Raw genomic sequence first — 20,926 nt, 5'->3', positions numbered from 1 at the left:
TAGGTCAGCGAGCGCGGGGGTGATGGGCAATGTTCCCTGGCCGCGCAGCAATCTAAAAGGACCCGCGCAGGCTGCTCACTGGCTTTTCCATTGTAAATACCGTGCATTTAAAGAAACCGGCCGTGCAGAACAAAGTGCAACTTACAGGGAACATTAGTGCTGGTGAGCGAGACTTGGTGCGGGTTAGGATACGGGCAGCAGAGGTATGGATGGTGAAAGATAGGAGTTCGACCATCTTCCACTCTCCATGAGTGCGTTGGAATAGTCAAGTCTAGAGGTAACAAAGGCATAGATGAGGGTTTCAGCAGCAGATGAGCCGATGCAGGGGCGGAGTCGGATGATACGGAGGTAGAAGTAGGCGGTCTTAGTGATGGCGCGGATTTGTGGTCAGAAGCTCATCTCGTGGTCAAATATGACACCAAGGTTGCGAACAATCTGGTTCAGCCTCAGACAGTTGCCAGGGAGAGGGATGGAGTCGGTGGCTAGGGAATAGTTTGTGGCGGGGACCAAAGACAATGGCTTCGGTCTTCCCAATATTTAGTTGGAGGAAATTTCTGCTCATCTAGTACTGGATGTCGGACAAACCGTTTGACAATTTAGAGCCAGTGGAGGGGTAGAGAGGGCGTGGTGAAGTAGAGCTGGGTGTGTGGAACCTGACGTGTTTTTGGATGATGTAGGCAAGAGGCAGCATGTAGATGAGAAATAGGAGGGGGCCAATGATGATCCTTGGGAGACTCCAGAGGTAACGGTGAGGGAGCAGGAAGAGAAACCATTGTAGGTGATTCTTACCTTCTCTAAATACAGACTAATATTACATTCCATGTATTGAGAATATATATATCCTACATTTAGAGGTGTGTGGGACAGATTTTTAGCTCCGTTGCACACCATGAATAAGCTAGTTGGGGACTAACAGTGTATATATGAAAAGAAAACAGTTAAACTCAATCCCCAACCACTGTGTGCATTTCCAGTTGGTGTAACTCAGGCACAGGAAGCTCTCATCAGAAAGAGGAGGGAGCTTTGATGCAATATTATAAAGGAACAGAAATTATGTTGTTTCAACATCAATGCTAGTTTCCCACCCTTTACACCAGAGGTACACTATTCCCTACGTTCGCCCAAATACATTGGGTGTCCAGGATTGCTAAATTATTTAAAGGGACATCCTGAAAGTTCCATGTATACTTTTACATTGTTTTTCTCAACTCTTTGCAGTTTTTGTATTTTTTTTTGCCAAATCAGGGAAAAAATTGCAATATTTAAGCAAAAGAATCAAGTCAGGAGACTTGAAATGATTTATTGCCACAGATTTTTTTTGTTTTGTTTGCCTTCTACAAATTGGACGAGTGTCCCTAGGAAATTCCAAGCAGGCATGTGAGATTGCCCAAGTGGAGGATGCACCTTTCCGTCATTACCTTTTATTTCCTCTTGGAGAGTGTGTGTGACACTTGTATTCTACCATATCTAGTGGCAGGAGTATGAGAAGTGGCTGGCTGTGTATCCAAGAAAGACTCTTAGGATTAAGTTGTCTTTCCATCTCTCTGAGCTGGGCTTAAGATAGCCTAGCCACAAGCTCTGCCACTTCCACAGCTGCAGGCTGCTTTGTGGCAAATGTTCAGTCACCCGAGGTTGGGTGGAGGAGCAGCGTGGCTTGGATGTGTTGTCATCCTGAGAGAAAGCACTGTCATCTGTACCCATTCCATGTATATTCCTGCTGCTGAGCACTTTGTCATCGTGCACGAACAGCAGACCTGATAGCAGCAGTAAGATTAATGAAGATATCATCAACGACTCTTTCCATTCATCCGCCAAGCTTATCCAAGTCAGGGAAGAGAGCCTGTTGCACATTAAAGCCCAAGGCCTCTTATGGCAGCAGTCTGAGTGTTCAGAAAAGATTCCAAAGCTACCCTTTTGACCTCTGCCACAGGGGGGCTCTGCTGCAAATGTCCCTGCCAGATGCTGCATGGTGGCCTGCAGTGTTTCGATTCCATGCATCACCACAGCGTGCATGCTAATAATGTACTTCTCTACACTAGCTGTCAGCTGTTGAAGATTGCTTAGCACAGTGTCTAAGGACTGCAGCAATTTGTGCTGAGCAAACACCTTTTTAAAAGTAGATCCACTGAGTTCTATATCTGTGCCATCATCAACGCGAAGAGATATGTGAGCTGGCTCTCCAGGCGGGAGTTTCTTGTTCCTCCTCTGCCACATGGTCTTAATTTCTTGTACTCTGCATCACCCAGTGCACTGTCCTAAACCTCAGATTCTAAATCCCAGAGTTGATGCTTTGGAAGTTTGGGATGAAGGATGCTGCATGCTGTGAGGTGCTGATTTGCTGTATTTCTCTGATACCTGACTGAGCTTCCTGTGGCATACTTGGAGAAAGAGAAGAGGGACCTATGTCAGACTGTGAACCTTTCCTTTTCCAGATGATGCATTCAGCAAAAGGAGTGCAAGGAAATTATGCTTCAGTATATGCTGTAGTGCTAGTGAGTGAATCGGATGAGAAGAAAAGAGCAGGAGGCCAGTACAAACCCTGAACTGAGCCAGGTACTCTACTTCCCAATGCCCTGTTCCCCCATTGGCCCCTCCACCAAGGATCTCCTGGGCTGCCCCGCAAATGGGGTAAGAGGACGGAGTTGAGGAGGGCCTCCTTCCATGCAGATTCTTTGTTTCTTATTACATATTTGTCTTCTCCACACAAAGAAGAAATAAGAAACTGAAATTGTGAGGAAGACATAGAGGTGTAACCATGTCATGTAGCCCCTAGTGGGCATAATTATATCAACAGGCAGCATGCAACTACAGTAAATGGAAAGGAGGGAATTGGATTAAGGATGCAGGGAAAGGTTACTGCTGTGGAGTATACCCTGCTGCATATCATAAGCATTCAAAGTACCATAACACTGAGTGAGGAAGAGGTAACTCTAGCTTCCATGCAAGTTTTGCACACAGCATTAATATAATGTTATGGTGGGTTTGCCTACCTTGTTTGACCTAATTAGATCATTAAAGTTTTTCCACCACCAGAACCACATCTACTGAATGTTGCAGGAAAAAATTGCAGGGCTATGGGGAAAGAGCAGGGAAGTGGGATTAATTGGATAGCTCTTTCACTGAGCTGGCAAAGACACAATTGGCCAAATGACGACCTCCTGTGTTGTATTGTTCTATGTGAATTCGGAGCTCATTGAGGTCACCAGTGTACATAGAAACTTACAGGACCATTTTTGTCCATCTAGCTGGCCCCAAAATTCAAAAACCGAATACATCGTTTATTACCTTTATCCCTCAAGTTGATTTTCTCATCAAATGCCTTTCACACCCTCTTAATATTACTGATGTTATCAGCCTTGAGCGCCTTCCTGGGCAATCCAGTCTAAACCGTCACCACTCACTTTGTGGAAGTTGTATTTGATCTGTCCATGCACCTTCCCTCTTCTGAGCTTCCTCAATAAAAGAAAAAAATCACATTAACTTTGGAAAATATGAATCACTCAATTTATGGTTAGTAGTGACTTTGTTTGCAAACCAATTCAAATAAGCATGTTTTTTGAGAATGCCATCCAGCCAAGTTAAGTTATGTTTTTAAATGAATATACTTCCAGAATGTCTTACAAATGAGGATAGATGTGTACCAAGTGTACTTGACAAAATGTATACACCAGCAGATGACTGATTCAGTCTGTTGCCAGGGCAGTACAGGTCCCATTAAAGGGCACTCTACATTTCCAGTGGGGTATATTGAAAAATTGCTTACTTTTGACACTCCTGAAGTTGGAATTTTTTAGGCATTTACCCATTCTGTATTTCAGGCTCATTTATCTAAAAATAAGTTCACATTTGGCTCTGGAAGATTGCCAGCGGTTATGGCCTTCACATCATAAAGCACCTCACAATAAAAATATTTGAGGTTTATTGTGAAAGAAATAAGCTACAAGTATGAAGTACTTGGTTTTGGCACCTAAAGTTTTTCATAAATGTTCAATGTTTCTAGGCTTGTTTTGTATGCCGCACCTACATGTTGTCCTTACTTGGGTGTCGGACTCATTTGGATTTGTGCTCAAGTTTGAAAGAGCTTTAGCCCACTAAATCCAAAAGATTTTTCAATCACCGAAGGAAATATCCCAACTGGAGCCTTTACAGAATCTGCCCTTCATTTGCTAGTTCACTTCAGAACTTCTAAGACCGAAATCTCAGAATGGAAGACATATGAAGGACTGTGAAATAAAAAATTCCAATGGAACATTGTTAACATTGTTTGGGACTAATGGTGGCAGTTATCTTATTGGTTCTAGACACAAGCTCTTCAAACTGAAACTTCCTTCTATATTCTGAAATGCTGGTCCCTCATCTCAAGAGCAGAAGATACTCTGGCCTTTTGACAAATTGGATGGGTTACATCTCACTCTGGTGATGAATGTCGCTCTAACAGACTGCACTCTCAAACAATTATGTTACTGAAGATTTTTACACTACTGCAGCCTGAGAACTCAAATGTAGATTTTGCAGCACCTACATTTTTAGTGCTGCAGCACACAGTATCAGTAAGATTGAAGATTCATGAAATGCTAGATGGTGTAAATATGTTTAATTTAATAAAACTTTAGATAATCTAATTTCTGATCAATATACAGGAAACTTTGTGCTATCCGGCACCCACAGGACCGAGCTGCTGCCGTTGCCTCAAAACTGCCGTACTCTCCAGAGTTAATGTTGAGAGATACGGAGATTCTTATCTCTGTATTTGACAACAAACACTGTTGCTTAGCAACAGCTTCTAAACACTCGGGTGTGGCCTGCAAGCTCTGTAGCTGAAGCTGTTGCTATAGCTACAGACCTTGCACAGCTTGACTGTTCAAGCAAAAAAAAACAAACAAAAAGAATAAAAAACGACTGCTGATTTTTGCCGGTGGCTCCAGATTGCCGGATAGCTCACCTCCGGATAGCACAAAGTTTCCCGTATAGTGTTGTGAAATGCACATCTTTGATATGATTCGTTCAGATCTGCCAGGAAAAGTAAAACAGTCTGACGAGCTATGACTATTTTAGAGTCCAATACCACAGAGCAATTCTTGCAACTTCACTGAATTTTACTGGTCAGATTTCCTAACTGAGGGAGAACAGATCTTCAGTTAAGTACTACAAACAGAATTACTATCATAGGACTTTATATAAAGCCGGTTTGGGGGAGCGGGATCTCATTGAACTATGTAAGATATTAAGTGGTATAGATAAGGTAAACCCTTCAGTGTCCAAGAAATTAGTCAAAGTAAATTTGGAACAGATATTAGGAACAGTCTCTTGGCTCATAGGGATAAATGCTTGAAATAATCTACCTGGCAAAGTAATAGCGGCAAAATCATCGAGGTTATTCAAAATGCAATTGAATACCATGATGGGAGATTTAGTGCACCAAATTACCTTTTTTTTAATATCTTAAAGTCATGGAGTCTAGTGTAATATTGGAAAATGCAAAACTGGATTTGAGATTCGGTACACCTTGCCATTTTCAGACACTGCTGATTCTACATAGTTTTCCTTTATATACCATTCCTCAACTGAAGGAGAAACAGGAACGAGCCACTGGATTGTGTATGTGAGTGACCAGTCATGCCTTGCTCGCTGTTTTCCCCCTACAACTCTGAATATGTCTGACCGTGGGCTGGCAGTGTGACTGATGAACTAGAATGTTAGGGATGATTCAAGTTGTACCACTACATGGCATAACTTTTTGATATCAGTTAGATTTGGATGCTAGAAATGTCATTTTAGTGGAAGTTGGGGGTAAAACGTAAGGCACGAATTTTGTTTCCTTTTTGTTTGAAGTAACAGCTAGAATGGTCTCCTATTTAGTGTGCTGCTGGGTATTGTAAATAGTATTTTGGAGAAGATTGTAAGATGGAGTGCAATGCCCCTCAAATAAAAAATTGTAATTGAACATGGATGTTTTTCTTGGCACTCTAATTTCTTACAGAGCATCTTTTGTATTTGTTCAGAGCCAGTGGAAGAGGACATTCTGCAGGTTGTAAAGTATTGCACTGACCTCATTGAAGAAAAAGATCTGGAAAAATTAGACCTCGTTATTAAGTACATGAAAAGGTAATTTATCTGTCAAGATGTATGTTATGTTTATTATAATTTTTAGAACAAATAGAACTTTAAAATTCATTTTCTACTTTTTGTTGGACTCGTACTTCTTTCCTGTCTTTGCAAAACATTTTATAACCACTGTCATAGAATTTTGATTATTTTTGTATATTCCTAGGACAATAGCATTAATCTTGACAGTTTATTGTAGTTGAATATGGTAGGAATGTAAGTTTAGATTTTATAAATCTTGATATTCCCCAGATTTAAATGTTTTCTGGCTATGTAATTCAATTTGCTCTTATGTATAATGGATTTCATTAATAAGAAGCACTTTCTTCCTCATTCACATCCTCTACATACCACAGGAGTAAGCCCAGGTTGTTGGTCCAGAAAATGTCAATGGCGCAGTCTCTTAAGACTTTCCTACAATTTTCTTTTTGGTTTTGTGCTCATCAAATTGAAGGAATTTAGCATGGGGAAGACTTTCCCATTTTAAGCACCCATTGTCTGCCTCAAGCACTCGCAGGTCAAATATATAGTAAAGCTAGCTGCAGTGTCAAACTTCTGACGCTGCTCTTGTATTGTACTTTAGCAATGTGACATTTTCCCACAGTAGTCATCCTGTGACCTTTGAGTGACATTAGCAATTTAGAGTCAAATCACTCCCAGTTTTGTTGTGAGCCCATACCCACTGAAATCTAGGTTACATCATTTCACATTGGACAGAGCCAAAAGACAGCGGAGTTTTCATCCCTTCACTCTAGGCTGGATTCAAATCCGGGTCCTAGACTTAAAAGGCCAGTCTGCTAACCAACGATGTCACCCCATCACACTCTTTAACATGTTCTTGACATTACTGATCTATTAACAGCAAATGTTATTCCCTTTCTGGACTGCTGAGTAGCTCTTTCCTGTTGATGGCACACATTGAATTGTTCTTTTGATTCACAAATAGTCTTGTTTGTGGCACCTACTGTATTTCTTTACTATAATTAGAACTGAAAAGTTTAAAAAGCCATCTGCCATGTGTTGTAATGGCCTCTGATTTCAAGTAAGCCAAAACCATGCCTGCTGCATTTGTTGTTTCCTCTTTATTCTACTCTTCTGCAACATTTATGCCATCTCTTAAAAATCCCAATCCTGCCCATTGCCATCTCCAGTAATTTATTGCTTTTCACCAAAGCTCACATTTCACCTGTTGGACTCTCTCCTCCCTCCATTCAGATTTCCTTCTTACATTTTCTACTCCAATTTCCAATCCAGAGGTGTACATGCTTGTTTAGTGATATCCCTGCTGCTTGCCTCAGCTCCTTTTGACTCTCATGATGTTGATCTCCTGTGACTAATATTATCCTTGCCTCGCTTAAGTCACCTAATTTTAATGACTCTCCATAACTACTTAGGTTTTTGTCAAGCAAAATAAAATATTTAACTTCTCTTCTGCTGAAATCACCATGCCTGATGATTTCAGTGATCATTGTTGGTAATCATCAGGGAGTGACTAAGATCCAGTCTTTTCCTTTCATGAATGACTTTGAACAAATTATTAGTTAGCTAATTGATAACCCTAATCATCCCAGTAATTAAGCTGATCTAATAGACCTTTTCCTCACATTCAATCCCAACAATACTGTATCTATCTCAACTTTAGGCTACCTTGACATCTATTATATATATTTCTTGTAGGACACACTGCAACAAACCATACTTTGTAAAACAATCCTGACTTGTTTACATTACAAACTGACCATCAGGTGCAGTCTTCAAGAATTCTTTGCTGCTTTTCCCAATCCAATTGGTACTTTTACTCTCCTGATCATTGTATCAGTGCCAGTGAAGTAATTGATGTTATTCTACTTGGGATGAAAGATTTAATAACTTGCTCTATTCCATTATATCTGGTGGTGCATCTTGGTTCAATAGTGCCTGCTATTCTGCTTTTTTTCATAAGCATTCTTCCTATTGGACATGGCATCTTGATCAGTCTGAAGTATCCCAGCTGTCTTTATCACTGCATGTAACATTTGTAAATCCACTGTCAGAACTTCTAAATGTAACTTTATTTAAAAAGTATTTCAACTGCTGTTTTGCTGTCTCTTCAGCGGTTGATTATTTTGGTTCCTTGGCAAACCTGTCTTTCATGATTTCTTTGAATCCTCCTTTCCACTGTTCTTTCATCCAGGTGGTACATTTGGCAACTCCCCTAAGGAGAAAGTAGACCTTTTTGGTTCATTTTCTTTCCTCCAATGCTAATCACAATGAAAATCTTCCCCCATTCTGTTTCAGTACCAACATCAAGTTTTATTCTTGCTCGATCTATCCAATTCTCTGGTTTTTAGTCTAAGTATTCCTTCGGTGCTGACAGTATTACATTTGTCATCCTCAAGGGAGTGCCTTCAAACTTACTCTTCTCGTACACCATTTATCTTCAACCTGTGGCCTTGAATTTGCTGGAAACAAGTGCCATAGTAATGGCGCATCTACGGCGTACACCGTTATAGTCATGGTGTAGAAATTCCAGGAAATTATGCGTAAGTGACTTGTGCCATTATGTATGCCACACCATAATTTTGCTGCCACATTTGCTGGAATAGCTAATTATTATAGCTCCACCCTCCATTAAAATCAATGGCGAGTTCATTTGCTGAATTATTGCCACAGCCACTTAGACCATTACAGAATGGCACTGGAGGGTTCAGAATCAGCCTTCAATTGCTCAGGTTGCCTGGGGATGAACATTTTTACTGACTTATTCTAGGAACTTACTTTATTACTTAATTGAAATCTTAAACCTCAATTAAGTGTTTTGACAGCCAGGCATGGATTATCTGAATCATTGCCTTGAACTGCTCCAAAGCCTTTGACATGTGGCATCATGCACTTCTAAATAATGCCATTATCTAGCTTCCTAGCAAAGCTATCTTTATTATCTAGTTTCCTTTCAAATCGCTATATCTGTTCTGTGGTTAATGACTCATCCCGACTCTCCTCCCATAAACTCAAGGGTTGCCTAGGCTCTGCCCTTTCTCCCACTTTGTTCATTCACCTACTACGTTCCTCCTTAATATCGATTTCCACCTCCACTCACCTAACCCTTTTTCTGATTATTCCACTCTACATTTGTCAACTTCCTTTAGATCAAATGCCCTCCATGCAGCACCTAAACCACATTAAGATGTCCTCCATACCCTTTGGGGCATTGGAATTTTGTTTCTTCACTTAGAGTTACCATTTCTTCATGTCTAACCAACAGCTACCACTTTTTACCTATGGTGGCTCCACCCTTGGTCCTCCTCCATCTATCAGCATTCTTGGCTTCAAATGGGATGCTTATGGCTCCTGCACTGCTAAACCTTCCTCCAATAAGCTTGGTTTTCTCTTTCATGCCAAACACTTCTTTTTCCCCTCAATAACTCAACTCACTATAAAGCCCAAGTCCTTGAATACTGCTCCCATATCTGGGAAGGCTCCTGGACAGGATACAAGAAAAAGCTTGTATGATCCCTCTCTCACCTTCTACAATTATGATTAGTGCTCCTCTGAATTTTTATTTCTTGTTCCTTTTAAATTCCAAATTATACAGGCTATAATCTTAATTCCTGATCTACCCCATCGTTTTTACAGTTTTCAATCTTACTGATGTATGATGAGCCTTGGACCTTCACAGTGGCTTCTCAATAGACTAAAATGTTTTTTGTTTTTTTTAAAAGCACTGTTTACACTTTGTTATCTGAGCATAAAATGGATATGGGTGAAATCTGTCAGAGATTTTTCAATTACTAGTGTTATGAAAAGGAACTCCAGCAGCATCTCTGCCCAGGCAGTGAGCCACTAGAATAGCTGGTGTTCAATACAACAACCACCTGCATTTGTATAATACCTTTAACATAGAAAAATGTTTCACAGTGGCATAATAAAAAATACCAGAGAGATCTGGTCCCATGTGGGATATTAACTGTTTTCACTGCAAAACAGTGCAATTCAGAAATGGCAATGGATAATGCCACTTGCATATAGAGCTTGGTTTTACATAGTTTCATGTGCTGTATTGACGAGCTCTGCCCTTTTGTCTCAATAGATTGCTGGTACTAGTGATGTTGTAATCCTCTTTTCTAAATGGAAAAAACAAGTAATTCCAGACTAGCATAGTTTTGATAGAAAATCTTGGCTTCTGATAAATATTCAATACTTTTCAGTATTGGAAACATTCAGCACATCAGGCAGTATCTATGCAGACAATAAAGGAGTTAACATTTTGGGTGCAGATCTGCAACTGAAACATTAATTCTTCTCTCTCCACAGATCATTTTAGTTAGGTGTTATTTTTGTTGTATTTTGCCTTGTAAATAATATTTTGTCACTGACGCACAGGAAAAAAGGTATTGCAGTAAGTTTTTATATATACACCAAATTCAGATGGCAAAAATATCTTTTTTCAGATTTGTCTATTTAATGATGCATCAACATATAGTATACAAGTGTTTATATTCAGCCATTATTTAAAGAGTAATGTAATCAAAATTATACTTATTTTTTAACAATGTTGAGAGCAATGTATTTGCTGTTTTCTGACAGGCTAATCCAGCAATCGGCAGACTCCCTGTGGAACATGGCTTTTGACTTCATTCTGGATAATGTTCAAGTTGTAATGCAGCAAATCTATGGAAGCACGTTAAAATTTACATAAAGACAACGCTAGTGATATTTTTAAAATCTGTAATACACTGGAGCCTGGAGCTCCCCTCTTGTGCCATAAATCCTTTGTGAAGCTCTTAAAATTTGCATGGTAGAGACACATTGTGTTTTTATGAAAACATTTTGTAGTTTTTTTTCTTGGCAAAAATTGTGCCAAATTCTTGTTGAAGTTGCATGTAAATAATTGTGTTGTAAAAAGTACCATGTATGTAGAATACATTGTATTTACAAAATTGTTGTTTATAAAGTTTGTTTTTTAGTGTTTACTTCTATTTAATAAAAAAATGTTTGTTGTGAATTTATAACATTTAGTCTACTCTCATCTAATATTTAGTATGTTGTCATTTCAAACAAGTTACTGTTGATGCAATATTTCTGGCAGTAATATCAGTGAAAGTTACTACTGGGTAAATCCTACAGCCCATGGACTGAGGAGTATTTTGCCTATAATATCGAGAATTTAATTGCCTGTTAATGGTATGTCAACACTGAATAGGTACAAATGAAGCTGAAAATTGAGTGGTGGGAGACAATTAACTTGGTTTGGAAACAAACAAATTTAAAGCTTGCCCATTTTCTTTTTTTTTTTAAAACTCCACTCACCTAGGGTTGTTTACTCCTCACTAGGGTACATTTATCCCAAGCCCACTCCTGTACTGCGCCAAAGTGGTCATTATTCACACAAGCTCTCAAATTGAGTACCAGGAGGATATTTAATTGCAGGGAGTGTTGTAGCCAAGCCTGATCCCGTCTTTGGACAATGTATACACATGTACTCTTCTAGCAAAGGTTGCTGCTAGTGAGCAGGAACACTGGCCAACTTTCCTCTCGTCACAGCAACCAGGATCAGTTAACTGCAGTCTGGCGATTGAACCCGAGATCTTTCTGATGTATATGGCTCAAGCTGCTTGCCATTAGCTTACGAAGCAGAACTCGGCTACATTGATTCCAGATCTAGTAGATTCTAATTAAGTGTGCAATAATACATTATAAATACAAGACTGTAAAGAGGCTATTGGGTATGTGTTACTAGTGGTTTATTTCATTCATGTACTAAATATATTTAATACTTTCGAATGTCATGTCATCATGAAACTGAGGACCGTTGCAAAATGAAGTAAGCCAATGATACCAGAGATGTCAAGAGCATGCATGCACGTGGTGGGGAGGGTGGATGAAATGCTGAGAGCAGCGCTCGAGGACCACTGAATATCACAAAAGTATCAGTAAGCATAGGAGGAGGAAAGGTGAAACTTCAACTCATTTCACAAATTTTGATTGGAGAAAGTGCTAAGAGATATGGCTGCAAAAGCAGGACTTGTCATGATTTCCATTGTCTCTTTCAATTGCCAACAGTTTCTTTAAGGCAGGCATTCCTAGAGGTTGCAGTGAATTAAACAAACAAAAAAAATACAAATGCTGGAAATCTGAAACGGATTCAAGGCTCAAATTAACATAGTACACAGGGTTACTTGACACACATTGTAATTTTTACCACATTACTAAGCCTGGTCTATACACATACTTTTATGAACTTCTGAATAATCAAAATTTAACAGACTTGTGTTGGTTTAATTCAACCTCGCTTGTACACCATTAGTCTTGTAAGAAATAGGGCAGTTTATGAAATATGAATATTGAACTTTGTTCCTTAATTTCCAAGATACATTGGGTATAATTATCAAAAATCACTATATACAAAAAAGGAAATATGGTAATTTCATTTTTCAGCTTTAATTTTAAACAAAGTCCTAGAAACACAAAAATGAAAAAAAAAAAACACCAAAAATGTACTGGGAGGAGAATAAGCAAAAACAATTTGGAAATTAAAGAAAAAATCCCAGAAAAATAAGTTTACAAACTGAAAACACACCTTTGTTTCCTTTAGCTAGAACCAGCTAACTGAACACAGGTCAGGCATTGAACCTACAATCTTATTGGCTCTAATTGTGGGCCAAACAATAGTCCACTGCTCCCTGGTGCCTGTGCACAAATGAGCCAACGTGCTCACAATACAAAGTCACCTCTGTTAAATATTTTGTAGTACTGCGCATACCTGTCAAGTCAAACTGGGTGTAGTAAGAGTGAGTACGAAATTTCATCCATAACACATTTAACATCCAGTTTCAGGTCATGTCATATTTCACGTCTTCAGTTACCATGACCCCCTCTGGTACAATTTCCCCTAAACTTCTCCACTTTGTTGCATCTTCCCCATTTTCAAAAGTCACCTGAAAATCTGCCTTCTAAACCTTGCTTTCAGTTATCTTTCCTCATTCTATTACTGCTTGGTGTCTCTACCTCTGTGAAGCTTTGTGGGACATTTAATTAATCCAAGGTGTTCTCCTCGTCTTCGTGGATGATTTTCCTGAAGCAACTTTTGTTATTTGTAGCCATTCCAAAATACATAGAATTTTTTTTTAAAACAGCTGTTTGTTAAATCCCCATGCCACAGAAAATTGTGTACTAAACAAATGTTCCATTAGCTGCAACAATACATTCAAATACTGTGTTCTATTACTACAAAAAGCACAATATCTTTAACTTTCAATATAGACATAAAAGTTACTTAATTCCACAGCTGGCCATTGTCCAAGCCTTGCAACAAATACATTGCAATAAATGTGCAGGAGTCCTGAACTAATCCTCACTTCCCACTGTCCAGGGCCCCAAACACTCCTTCCAGGTGAAACAGCGATTTACTTGTCCTTCTTGCAATTTAGTATACTGTATTCGCTGCTCACGATGTGGTCTCCTCTACATCGGGGAGACCAAACGCAGATTGGGTGACCGCTTTGCGGAACACCTCCGCTCAGTCCGCAAGCATAACCCGGTTGCCTGTCACTTTCCTAATTCTCCACTCCCACTCTGTCCTCGGCCTCTTCCACGGTTTCAACGTAAGCTTGAGGAACAGCACCTCATCTTTCGATTAGGCACGTTACAGTCTTCTGGACTCAACATCGAGTTCAACAATTTCAGACTATAACCTCGGCCTCTATTTTTTTTCTCATGGCAGCTGTTGACGATTCTGCCATTGCCATTTACACCTCATCTAGAGTCATCTTTTGTTTCTTAACTTGTCCCATTACCATCTCTTTTAATCTCTCCTGCCTTCCATCCCATCATAGACCTTCCCTTTTTTTCTTTCCTCCCTTTCCCTGCCCCTACTCTAACTCTATCTTTTTCCAGTTCTGACAAAGGGGCATCGGCCTGAAACGTTAACTCTGTTTCTTTCTCTACAGCTGCTGCCTGACCTGAGTATTTCCAGCATCTGCAGTATTTTGCTTGTGTCCTGAACTAATCAATCAGTATAGTTCCTGCAATCAGGCAACTAGTTTGTATGATAGCAAAATACTGCAGATGTTGGAAATCCGAAATAACAACAGAAAATGCTGGAAAAACTCAGCAAGTCAGGCAACATCCGTGGAGAGAAATTTGAGTTGACGTTTCGGGTTTGACCCTTCTTCAAACTAGTTTGTATCTTCTTTTGAGTTGGTATGCAACCATACAAATGAGTGGAACTAAACAAGGACCAGAAAGGAGGCAAGGAAATCCATTTACTACTCACCTGTAGGTTTAGAGGTGAGGATCAAGAGAGCAGCAAAATGAGATTGGAAATGATTTGTCATCAAAATGAGTATAGAATAATGCTGGAGTAGGAGAACTTGGCTGTGGAAAAAGTAGAGGCACTGTTGAATGTGATAACCAGACCAATAGGACACATTCCTCTTTGCCAGGGGTTCAGGGGCTAAGTAGGAAGTGTTGATACCTGGGACCACCAAAGTTAGGGTCACAAGAAGGGAGGCAGTGTGGGGCGAGAAAATGGTCCCTAGGGAGGAGGGGGTGGGGTGGAGTTCAAGTCCAGGGGGAAATGAGAAGTAGATTTGAGGGACATGTATGGGTAATTTTGTCTTACGTGACTATGAGCGTCCACAATATAGCAAATGAGAGTGAAAAGTCCATGACTTGGTGGCCAGTTAGATTTTCTTTAATGCGGGACCTGGCAGATGATCAATAAAAACGAGGTCTGGGCTCTGGTTAACTGGCTGGCGGTTAGAGGCTGGGAGTCTGACCAGATGCTGTGGGACCTGCTCGGCTTGGGAGTTCGGGGCCTGGCCGGCTGACTAACCTTTGATGTGTGAACTCAGGGGCTAGAATTTTATAAATGTCACACAAGTTCTTGCTATGACAGGGACACTATCTTACCTGTAATATAGCACTCGCATCAATGTTACCGAATGCCTAGAAGGAGAATTTCACCTTTACATGAAACAGACGTAGCTTAATAACTGCCACAGTGGGGTATTTTCCAGGAGCTGCCGATCAGTTTGCCCCATTTGAATGGGATGGGATTGGAACCAGAGCTACCGGCTCCAGACTCCACCCAAGCTCAGCAACAAGCGGCCCTGGCGGGAAGGGGCGCGGCTGCTGCTGAATTGGGCGGGTGCCGAGAGCAGAGTGCAACAAGCGCAACAATCCACAGGGGCCGATTAAGCGCTCAGGCCTCGGGGAAGAACCACCAAACTTTTCCTTTGACCCGATCTGGTATCTTTTCTCAGACAGATGGGGTCCTCTCTCAGTCCCAATGGCCCCCCTGGCACAGCCTCCGCCGATTATCATGGCCAGGGCTGACAGCAGTTCTGCCCCATAGCACACCCGACGGCAAGACAGCACCGTCAGAATTTCTATCCTGGAGTTTTAGTGATCCTGTATTAAGGATAAGGCAGGATCTGCAACCCGGAAAAGGGCAGCTGCCCCATTAAAAGATGTTCCTGTCAGAGCTAACTAGCATTGATTCTTTCAACAAAAGGAAACTTCTTAGTACAACGGAAAGTGAAAAATATTTACCAACCCATTGCCTTATGGGCGATGAAAAGGGAAGAAACTCCACCATGCGGCAGCTTTTGTTACAACATGACGATTATAACAGATCAGATGATAAAATGCGAAACTTCTAGCTCCGTGTAATTGTGTTTTTATGAAGACAATCACAAATGGTTTTATTTGTATACCCGTCAAAGCCAAGGTTTGATGGCTTTGGCACTAGTAAACAAAATTTTGCCTTCCCACGTGAAATGGATACCATGTTTGTTTGCTTTCTCTGGATATAAACATTTCATTTACTTATTGATTTGCATAGAATGAAATACAGACCCATCATTGCTTTGTTGCAGTAAAATTATATTTTATTTCGACTGTATACGTCCATCAGTTTCTTTTTACAGTTAGCAACCTGCTTTCTGAAAGATTTCACAGTATTCACAATGCTGCCATATGAAATGTTATTTTTTTTAAAAAGCTAGATTCTTTATGTCCACCTGTCTTTTAAAACTTTAATACAGGGCATCAAATATTTATTATTAAGGCAAAAAACACCACCTCTCGGTATAAATAACTTGAGCTTTATCGTTACGTCTATTCATTCAAAATCTCTGGTGGACCAATACTATGAAAGTTTTGTCTTTGACAATTGGTAGAAAATGCATTCAACAAAGTGTACTGTAAAAAAACACTCTAAACTAAGTGTCCCTAAAACACTTGTATTGTGGACAACACCATAAAATATCAAAGTGATGGAAGGTGTTGTCGACAGTGCTATCAAGCAGCACTTACCAATAACTTGTTGCCTAGTTTTGATTCTGTCAGGACCACTCGGCTCCAGACCTAATTACAGCCTTGGTCCAAACATGGACAAAAGAGCTGAATTCCAGAGGTAAGGTGAAAGTGACTGCCCTTGACATCAAGGCAGCATTTGACAGAGTGTGGCATCAAGGAGCCCTAATAAAATTGAAGTCAATAGGAATCAGGGGGAAAACTCTCCACTGGCTGGAGTCATACCCAGCACAAAGGAAGGTGGTTGTTGGAGGTCAATCATTTAAGCCCCAGGACAGCACTGTAGGAGTTCCTCAGGGCAGTGTCCTAGGCTCAACCATCTTCAGCTGCTTCATTAATGACCTTCCCTCCATCATAAGGTCAGAACTGAGGATGTTCGCTGATGATTACACTGTTCAGTTCCATTCACAACTCCAGAAAATGAAGCAGTCAATGCTCGCATGCAGCAAGACCTGAATGACATTCAGGCTTGAGCTAGTAAGTGGCAAGTAACCTTCGTGCCACGCAAGTGCCAGTTAATGACTATCTCCAAAAAGCGAACATCTAACCACCTTCCCTTGGCGTTCAACGGCATTACCATCGCCAAATCCTCCACCATCAACATTCTGGGAGTCACCATTGACCAGAAACTTAGCTGGACCAGCCACATAAATACTGTGGCATCAAGCGTGGGTCAGAGGCTGGGTATTCTGTGGCGAGTGACTCACCTCCCGACTCCCTAAAGCCTTTCCACCATCTACAAGGTACAGGTCAGGAGTGTGATAGAATACTCTCCACTTGCCTGGATGAGTGCAGCTCCAACAACACTCAGGAAGCTCGACACCATCCAGACCAAAGCAGCCCACTTGATTAGCACCCCAACCACCACCTTAAACATTCACTCCCTCCATCACCGGCGTACCATGGCTGCAGTGTGTACCATCTACAAGATGCATTGCAGCAACTCGCCAAGGCTTCTTCTGTAGCACCTCCCAAACACGCAACCTCTACCACCTAGAAGGACAAGGGCAGCAGGCGCACAGGAACACCATAATCTGCAAATTTCCCTCCAAGTTACACACCATCCTGACTTGGAAATATATCGCCGTTCCTTCAACGTCGCTGGGTCAAAATCCTGGAACATCTCCCCCCCCACCACACCTAACTGTACTGTGGGAGTACCTTCACAAGGACTGCTGCGGTTCAAGAAGGCGGCTCACCACCACCTTCTCAAGGGCAATTAGGGATGGGCAATAAATGCTGGCCTTGCCAGCGACGCCCAGAATCCGTGAATTAATTTTTTTTTAAATCACAATCCTGCAAGTATCCAAGTCTGGGTGAGTATTTTTAGTGCAATTACTTGGTAAATAATCTAAGAATTGGTTAAAAAAAAATCATGCAACGTACCAGTCAAAATTAGAAAAATGCAAAGATACCTAATCATTTATTACTTTGTTGTGTTTACCTCACTTTATTGAAGTTTTAAATTAAGGTTATGGATTCAGTTTGAAAACCAGTAAGGAATTCCTATTCTAGCTGCTCCCTTGTCTGTAATCCAATTCAAAGTACGCCTAAGTTCTTGCAATGCAGTGGGTGCTCCACAGCTAACCAGATGGTGAGCTCATCTGTCCTGCTTTCAGATAAAGAAATGTTGGAGGATTAACAATTACAGTTTGCTTACTGCTCAGCCTTGCAAGAACTTTAAGTGGCAGCGCCCCTATTTTAAATGAGAATCTAAACTTCTTGACATATGAACACTTTGCTCAAGAGATCAGATTTGCCACCCTCATTTTCCAAAAGACCTTAATCAAGCAGTACAAACAAAAACAACCTTTTAACACAATACTTGAAATGCCCCTACATTAACATATATATGGTTAACACATGGTATGATTAACATGTAGCATTTATAAATTTAACACAAATTCAACATCTGAATAATAATGGTCTAAAAAGACTTAATCCAGATCTGAGAAAATATAGAACTTCTACAAAAAACCATTACAGAAGCAAATGATTGTTTGCATCTTCCACATACCACTAGTATAAGCCCATTGTACCATGTGTAAACAACTCTTTATAGAGGTTTTGTGGATCAGTGATTATGATATGATAATTCTCAGTGTTATATCACTGTTCTTCTTCATGGTTTAGGACCATGATGAAACCAAAATTCATCATGGTCCTAAACCACTCTAACCACAGTTGTAAGCAATCTTTTTATTAAAGCCTGAAAGCATTATTCCGCAACAGCTAGCAGAGATTTATTTGGAGAAAACAAACTTTGACCTTTAGATCTATTCTGTGTGCTTATCCCAATTCTGATCCAATGGAAATATTCCCAGTACCAATTTTGGCTACTGACTTCTTCCATTATAGTTTAATATCGGTTATTTGAACTCCAGATATTTGGGACCTTAATACTGGTCAGAAATGGCACCAGCAATCAATCCAAGATCCTTCTCACTACTTTGGTACCAAATCACCTTTCTTTGGATGGACTTGGTACAGGTCAAGTACTTTTATACATATTGCTTTGTTTCTCATGGGCAACAGACAATGTGAAGGAGCATTGACCATTTATATGACACAGGTGGGAGAGACACTTACCCGATACTTCAATGTTCAAAATGTCTTTAAGGGTGTTTCTTCTGTGATTCTCCCCATTGGTAACTAGTTTACTTCTGGTGTTATGTAGAAGATGCTTTCGTTCAAAGAATAAAGACAATCCTACCAGATAAGTAACTATCGTTCCTATGTGCATCTTCTATTGTCCTGCCTTCAGGAAACATATTACCTGCAAACATCTTCAAAAATATTCGAAGGCTGGGTAAATACAGTAAGAAATCTGGTGAGAACAGGACAAAAATATTACATCATGATTCTCCATTGAATTTGACAGTTACTAGGGAAATCCTGCTGTTATACAGGGCTTCAAACAATTTATGTCCAACCCATCAGCCTCAACATACAGTACTTTAAAATTAGGGTGTAGAAATACTCCCAAAGACAAAATAGGAAAGAACTGGCAATTGGGTGAGATGAAGAAAATAGAGGGAAAGGAAATAAATCATGAGGAAAAAACTTCAGAAGTTGAAACCAAAGATAAAGGAGAAGGAAAATAATATATCGCCAATGACTTTACAGGGACAAAGAGATAACAGGTAGATCAATCTGAAGGGCAAGACTATAGGTAGAGTTCTTAATATCATCGATCCCTGTTGTAAGACAAGTAGAATCCATTATTACTATTCAATTACATGTTCGGGGCACTAACCTATTTTTTAAGCTTCTAATAAGAAAAATTGCTGTTCCAGACATGGAAGAAAATGATTGATCGTCACAGACGTTATAGCATTCCCATTGAATTTGTAAATCGTTTTCAGACAGTCAATTGAAATGCTAAATTTTTGATCAAATTAAAAATAAAATATAAAAACATAGAATAAAAAAACGTTAAGTAAAAGATGGGGGAAAAAATGGAAGAAGAGGAAAGAAAACAGGAGAGAAATTAGGATAGAGCAGTGAAAGAAGATGGCATAAATCAATTAAAATTACAGATAATATTGTCTCAAATTAGCAATTAAAGTCAACACATTTATTCCATCTTAATTCATCACATCTATGTGATTCGCCCTCAGTTGAAAAGGCAGGAGAGTCCAGCCTATAGACATAATCTGTTCGACTCTGATAAAGCTGGCAGAAGGGAAAGTTGTGGAAGGAGTCCATCAACACCTTTCAACTGTTCCTACTTCTAAATAACAGATAGTCCCAAATGTCAAAATGCATGCCTTTCATTCTATAATGTGCCATCACATAAAATGCCAGGATCATAATGTTATAACATCCAAAGCCTTGGGTAACTAATGTTCCATTGCCTTTTTACTTAACAAGTCTGATGCAATGAAAATAAAGGAGACAAAAGGAACACCAAAGCGTTTGATTAGATCAAAACCTCACGTTATTCAAATTTGGATGCAGCAACAAGGGAAACACAAAAACTAGTGGAATTGTAAGCAGTAGTGAGGGCAAATGGAACCTACAGTCACATCCCGAATGTTCACTATTCACCATCTTTGGACGAAGTTAATATATTTGCCAATGATTTGGGACACATTCAATGCAATAAATTCAGGGCAACAATTGGTTTCAGCACCTTTAGGATAAGAAAGAGGAAAGTCAGCCAGAGTTCCCACTCGTAACCACTATCCTGCAGCCAATCTGAAAATGTGTTGCCTTAACGTGAGGATAGGATTGAACTCAGCCCAGAGTAGAATATTCATTGCCTGGTCTCACACATGAAGAATGGCCACTTGAGAGAAATACCAGGGGGTGACTGATGCTCAAAGATACCATAAAGGAGTTAATGTCTCCAGGAAAGGAACATGAAGGAGGGGGGAGTGTTTTGCACAATGAAACCTTTCGAACTGCAGCAACTAATCTGGCCATTCTTTTAATTCACAGTAGCTGGAGTGCCTGGCGGTGCCGAGGGTAGGGGTAGGTGTAGATATATAAAAAATGAGTTTGTCTGTCTGTGTGGGAA

At 40.1% G+C, this 20,926-nt stretch overlaps 1 protein-coding gene and 1 long non-coding RNA gene across 8 annotated transcripts in view; one reads left to right on the top strand and one right to left on the bottom strand.

Moving 5' to 3' along the window:
* The window catches only part of rev1 (REV1 DNA directed polymerase), a 151,409-nt gene extending 140,313 nt beyond the window's left edge, over positions 1 to 11,096 (top strand). For 3 of the 6 annotated variants that reach the window (XM_085998919.1, XM_085998918.1, XM_085998920.1), the window contains 2 exons: positions 6,003 to 6,105; positions 10,672 to 11,096. In XM_085998919.1, the coding sequence (XP_085855045.1) occupies positions 6,003 to 6,105; positions 10,672 to 10,783 (215 nt within the window). In that variant the 3' untranslated portion in view covers positions 10,784 to 11,096. Of the gene's footprint in view, positions 1 to 5,980; positions 6,106 to 8,483; positions 8,628 to 10,671 lie in introns of all 6 variants that reach the window. The other 3 variants (XR_015079735.1, XR_015079733.1, XR_015079734.1) reach the window with 3 other exon arrangements.
* On the bottom strand, positions 1,313 to 20,922 carry LOC147111731 (uncharacterized). Of its 2 annotated transcripts, none has more exons than XR_015079737.1 (3): positions 15,644 to 20,922; positions 14,360 to 14,460; positions 1,313 to 3,449 (listed from the first exon to the last, which is right to left on the bottom strand). It is a non-coding gene; the product is annotated as an uncharacterized LOC147111731 (long non-coding RNA). The 2 variants fall into 2 exon arrangements; XR_015079736.1 differs by lacking the exon at positions 15,644 to 20,922 and adding an exon at positions 14,998 to 15,624.
* Between the last annotated feature and the right edge of the window lie 4 nt (positions 20,923 to 20,926).

This window comes from Somniosus microcephalus, chromosome 10 (genome assembly GCF_052327205.1).
Source record: "Somniosus microcephalus isolate GS21.2 chromosome 10, FLI_Smic_1.0, whole genome shotgun sequence".
NCBI classification, from domain to species: domain Eukaryota; kingdom Metazoa; phylum Chordata; class Chondrichthyes; order Squaliformes; family Somniosidae; genus Somniosus; species Somniosus microcephalus.
This window is presented reverse-complemented; position numbering and strand designations above follow the sequence as displayed.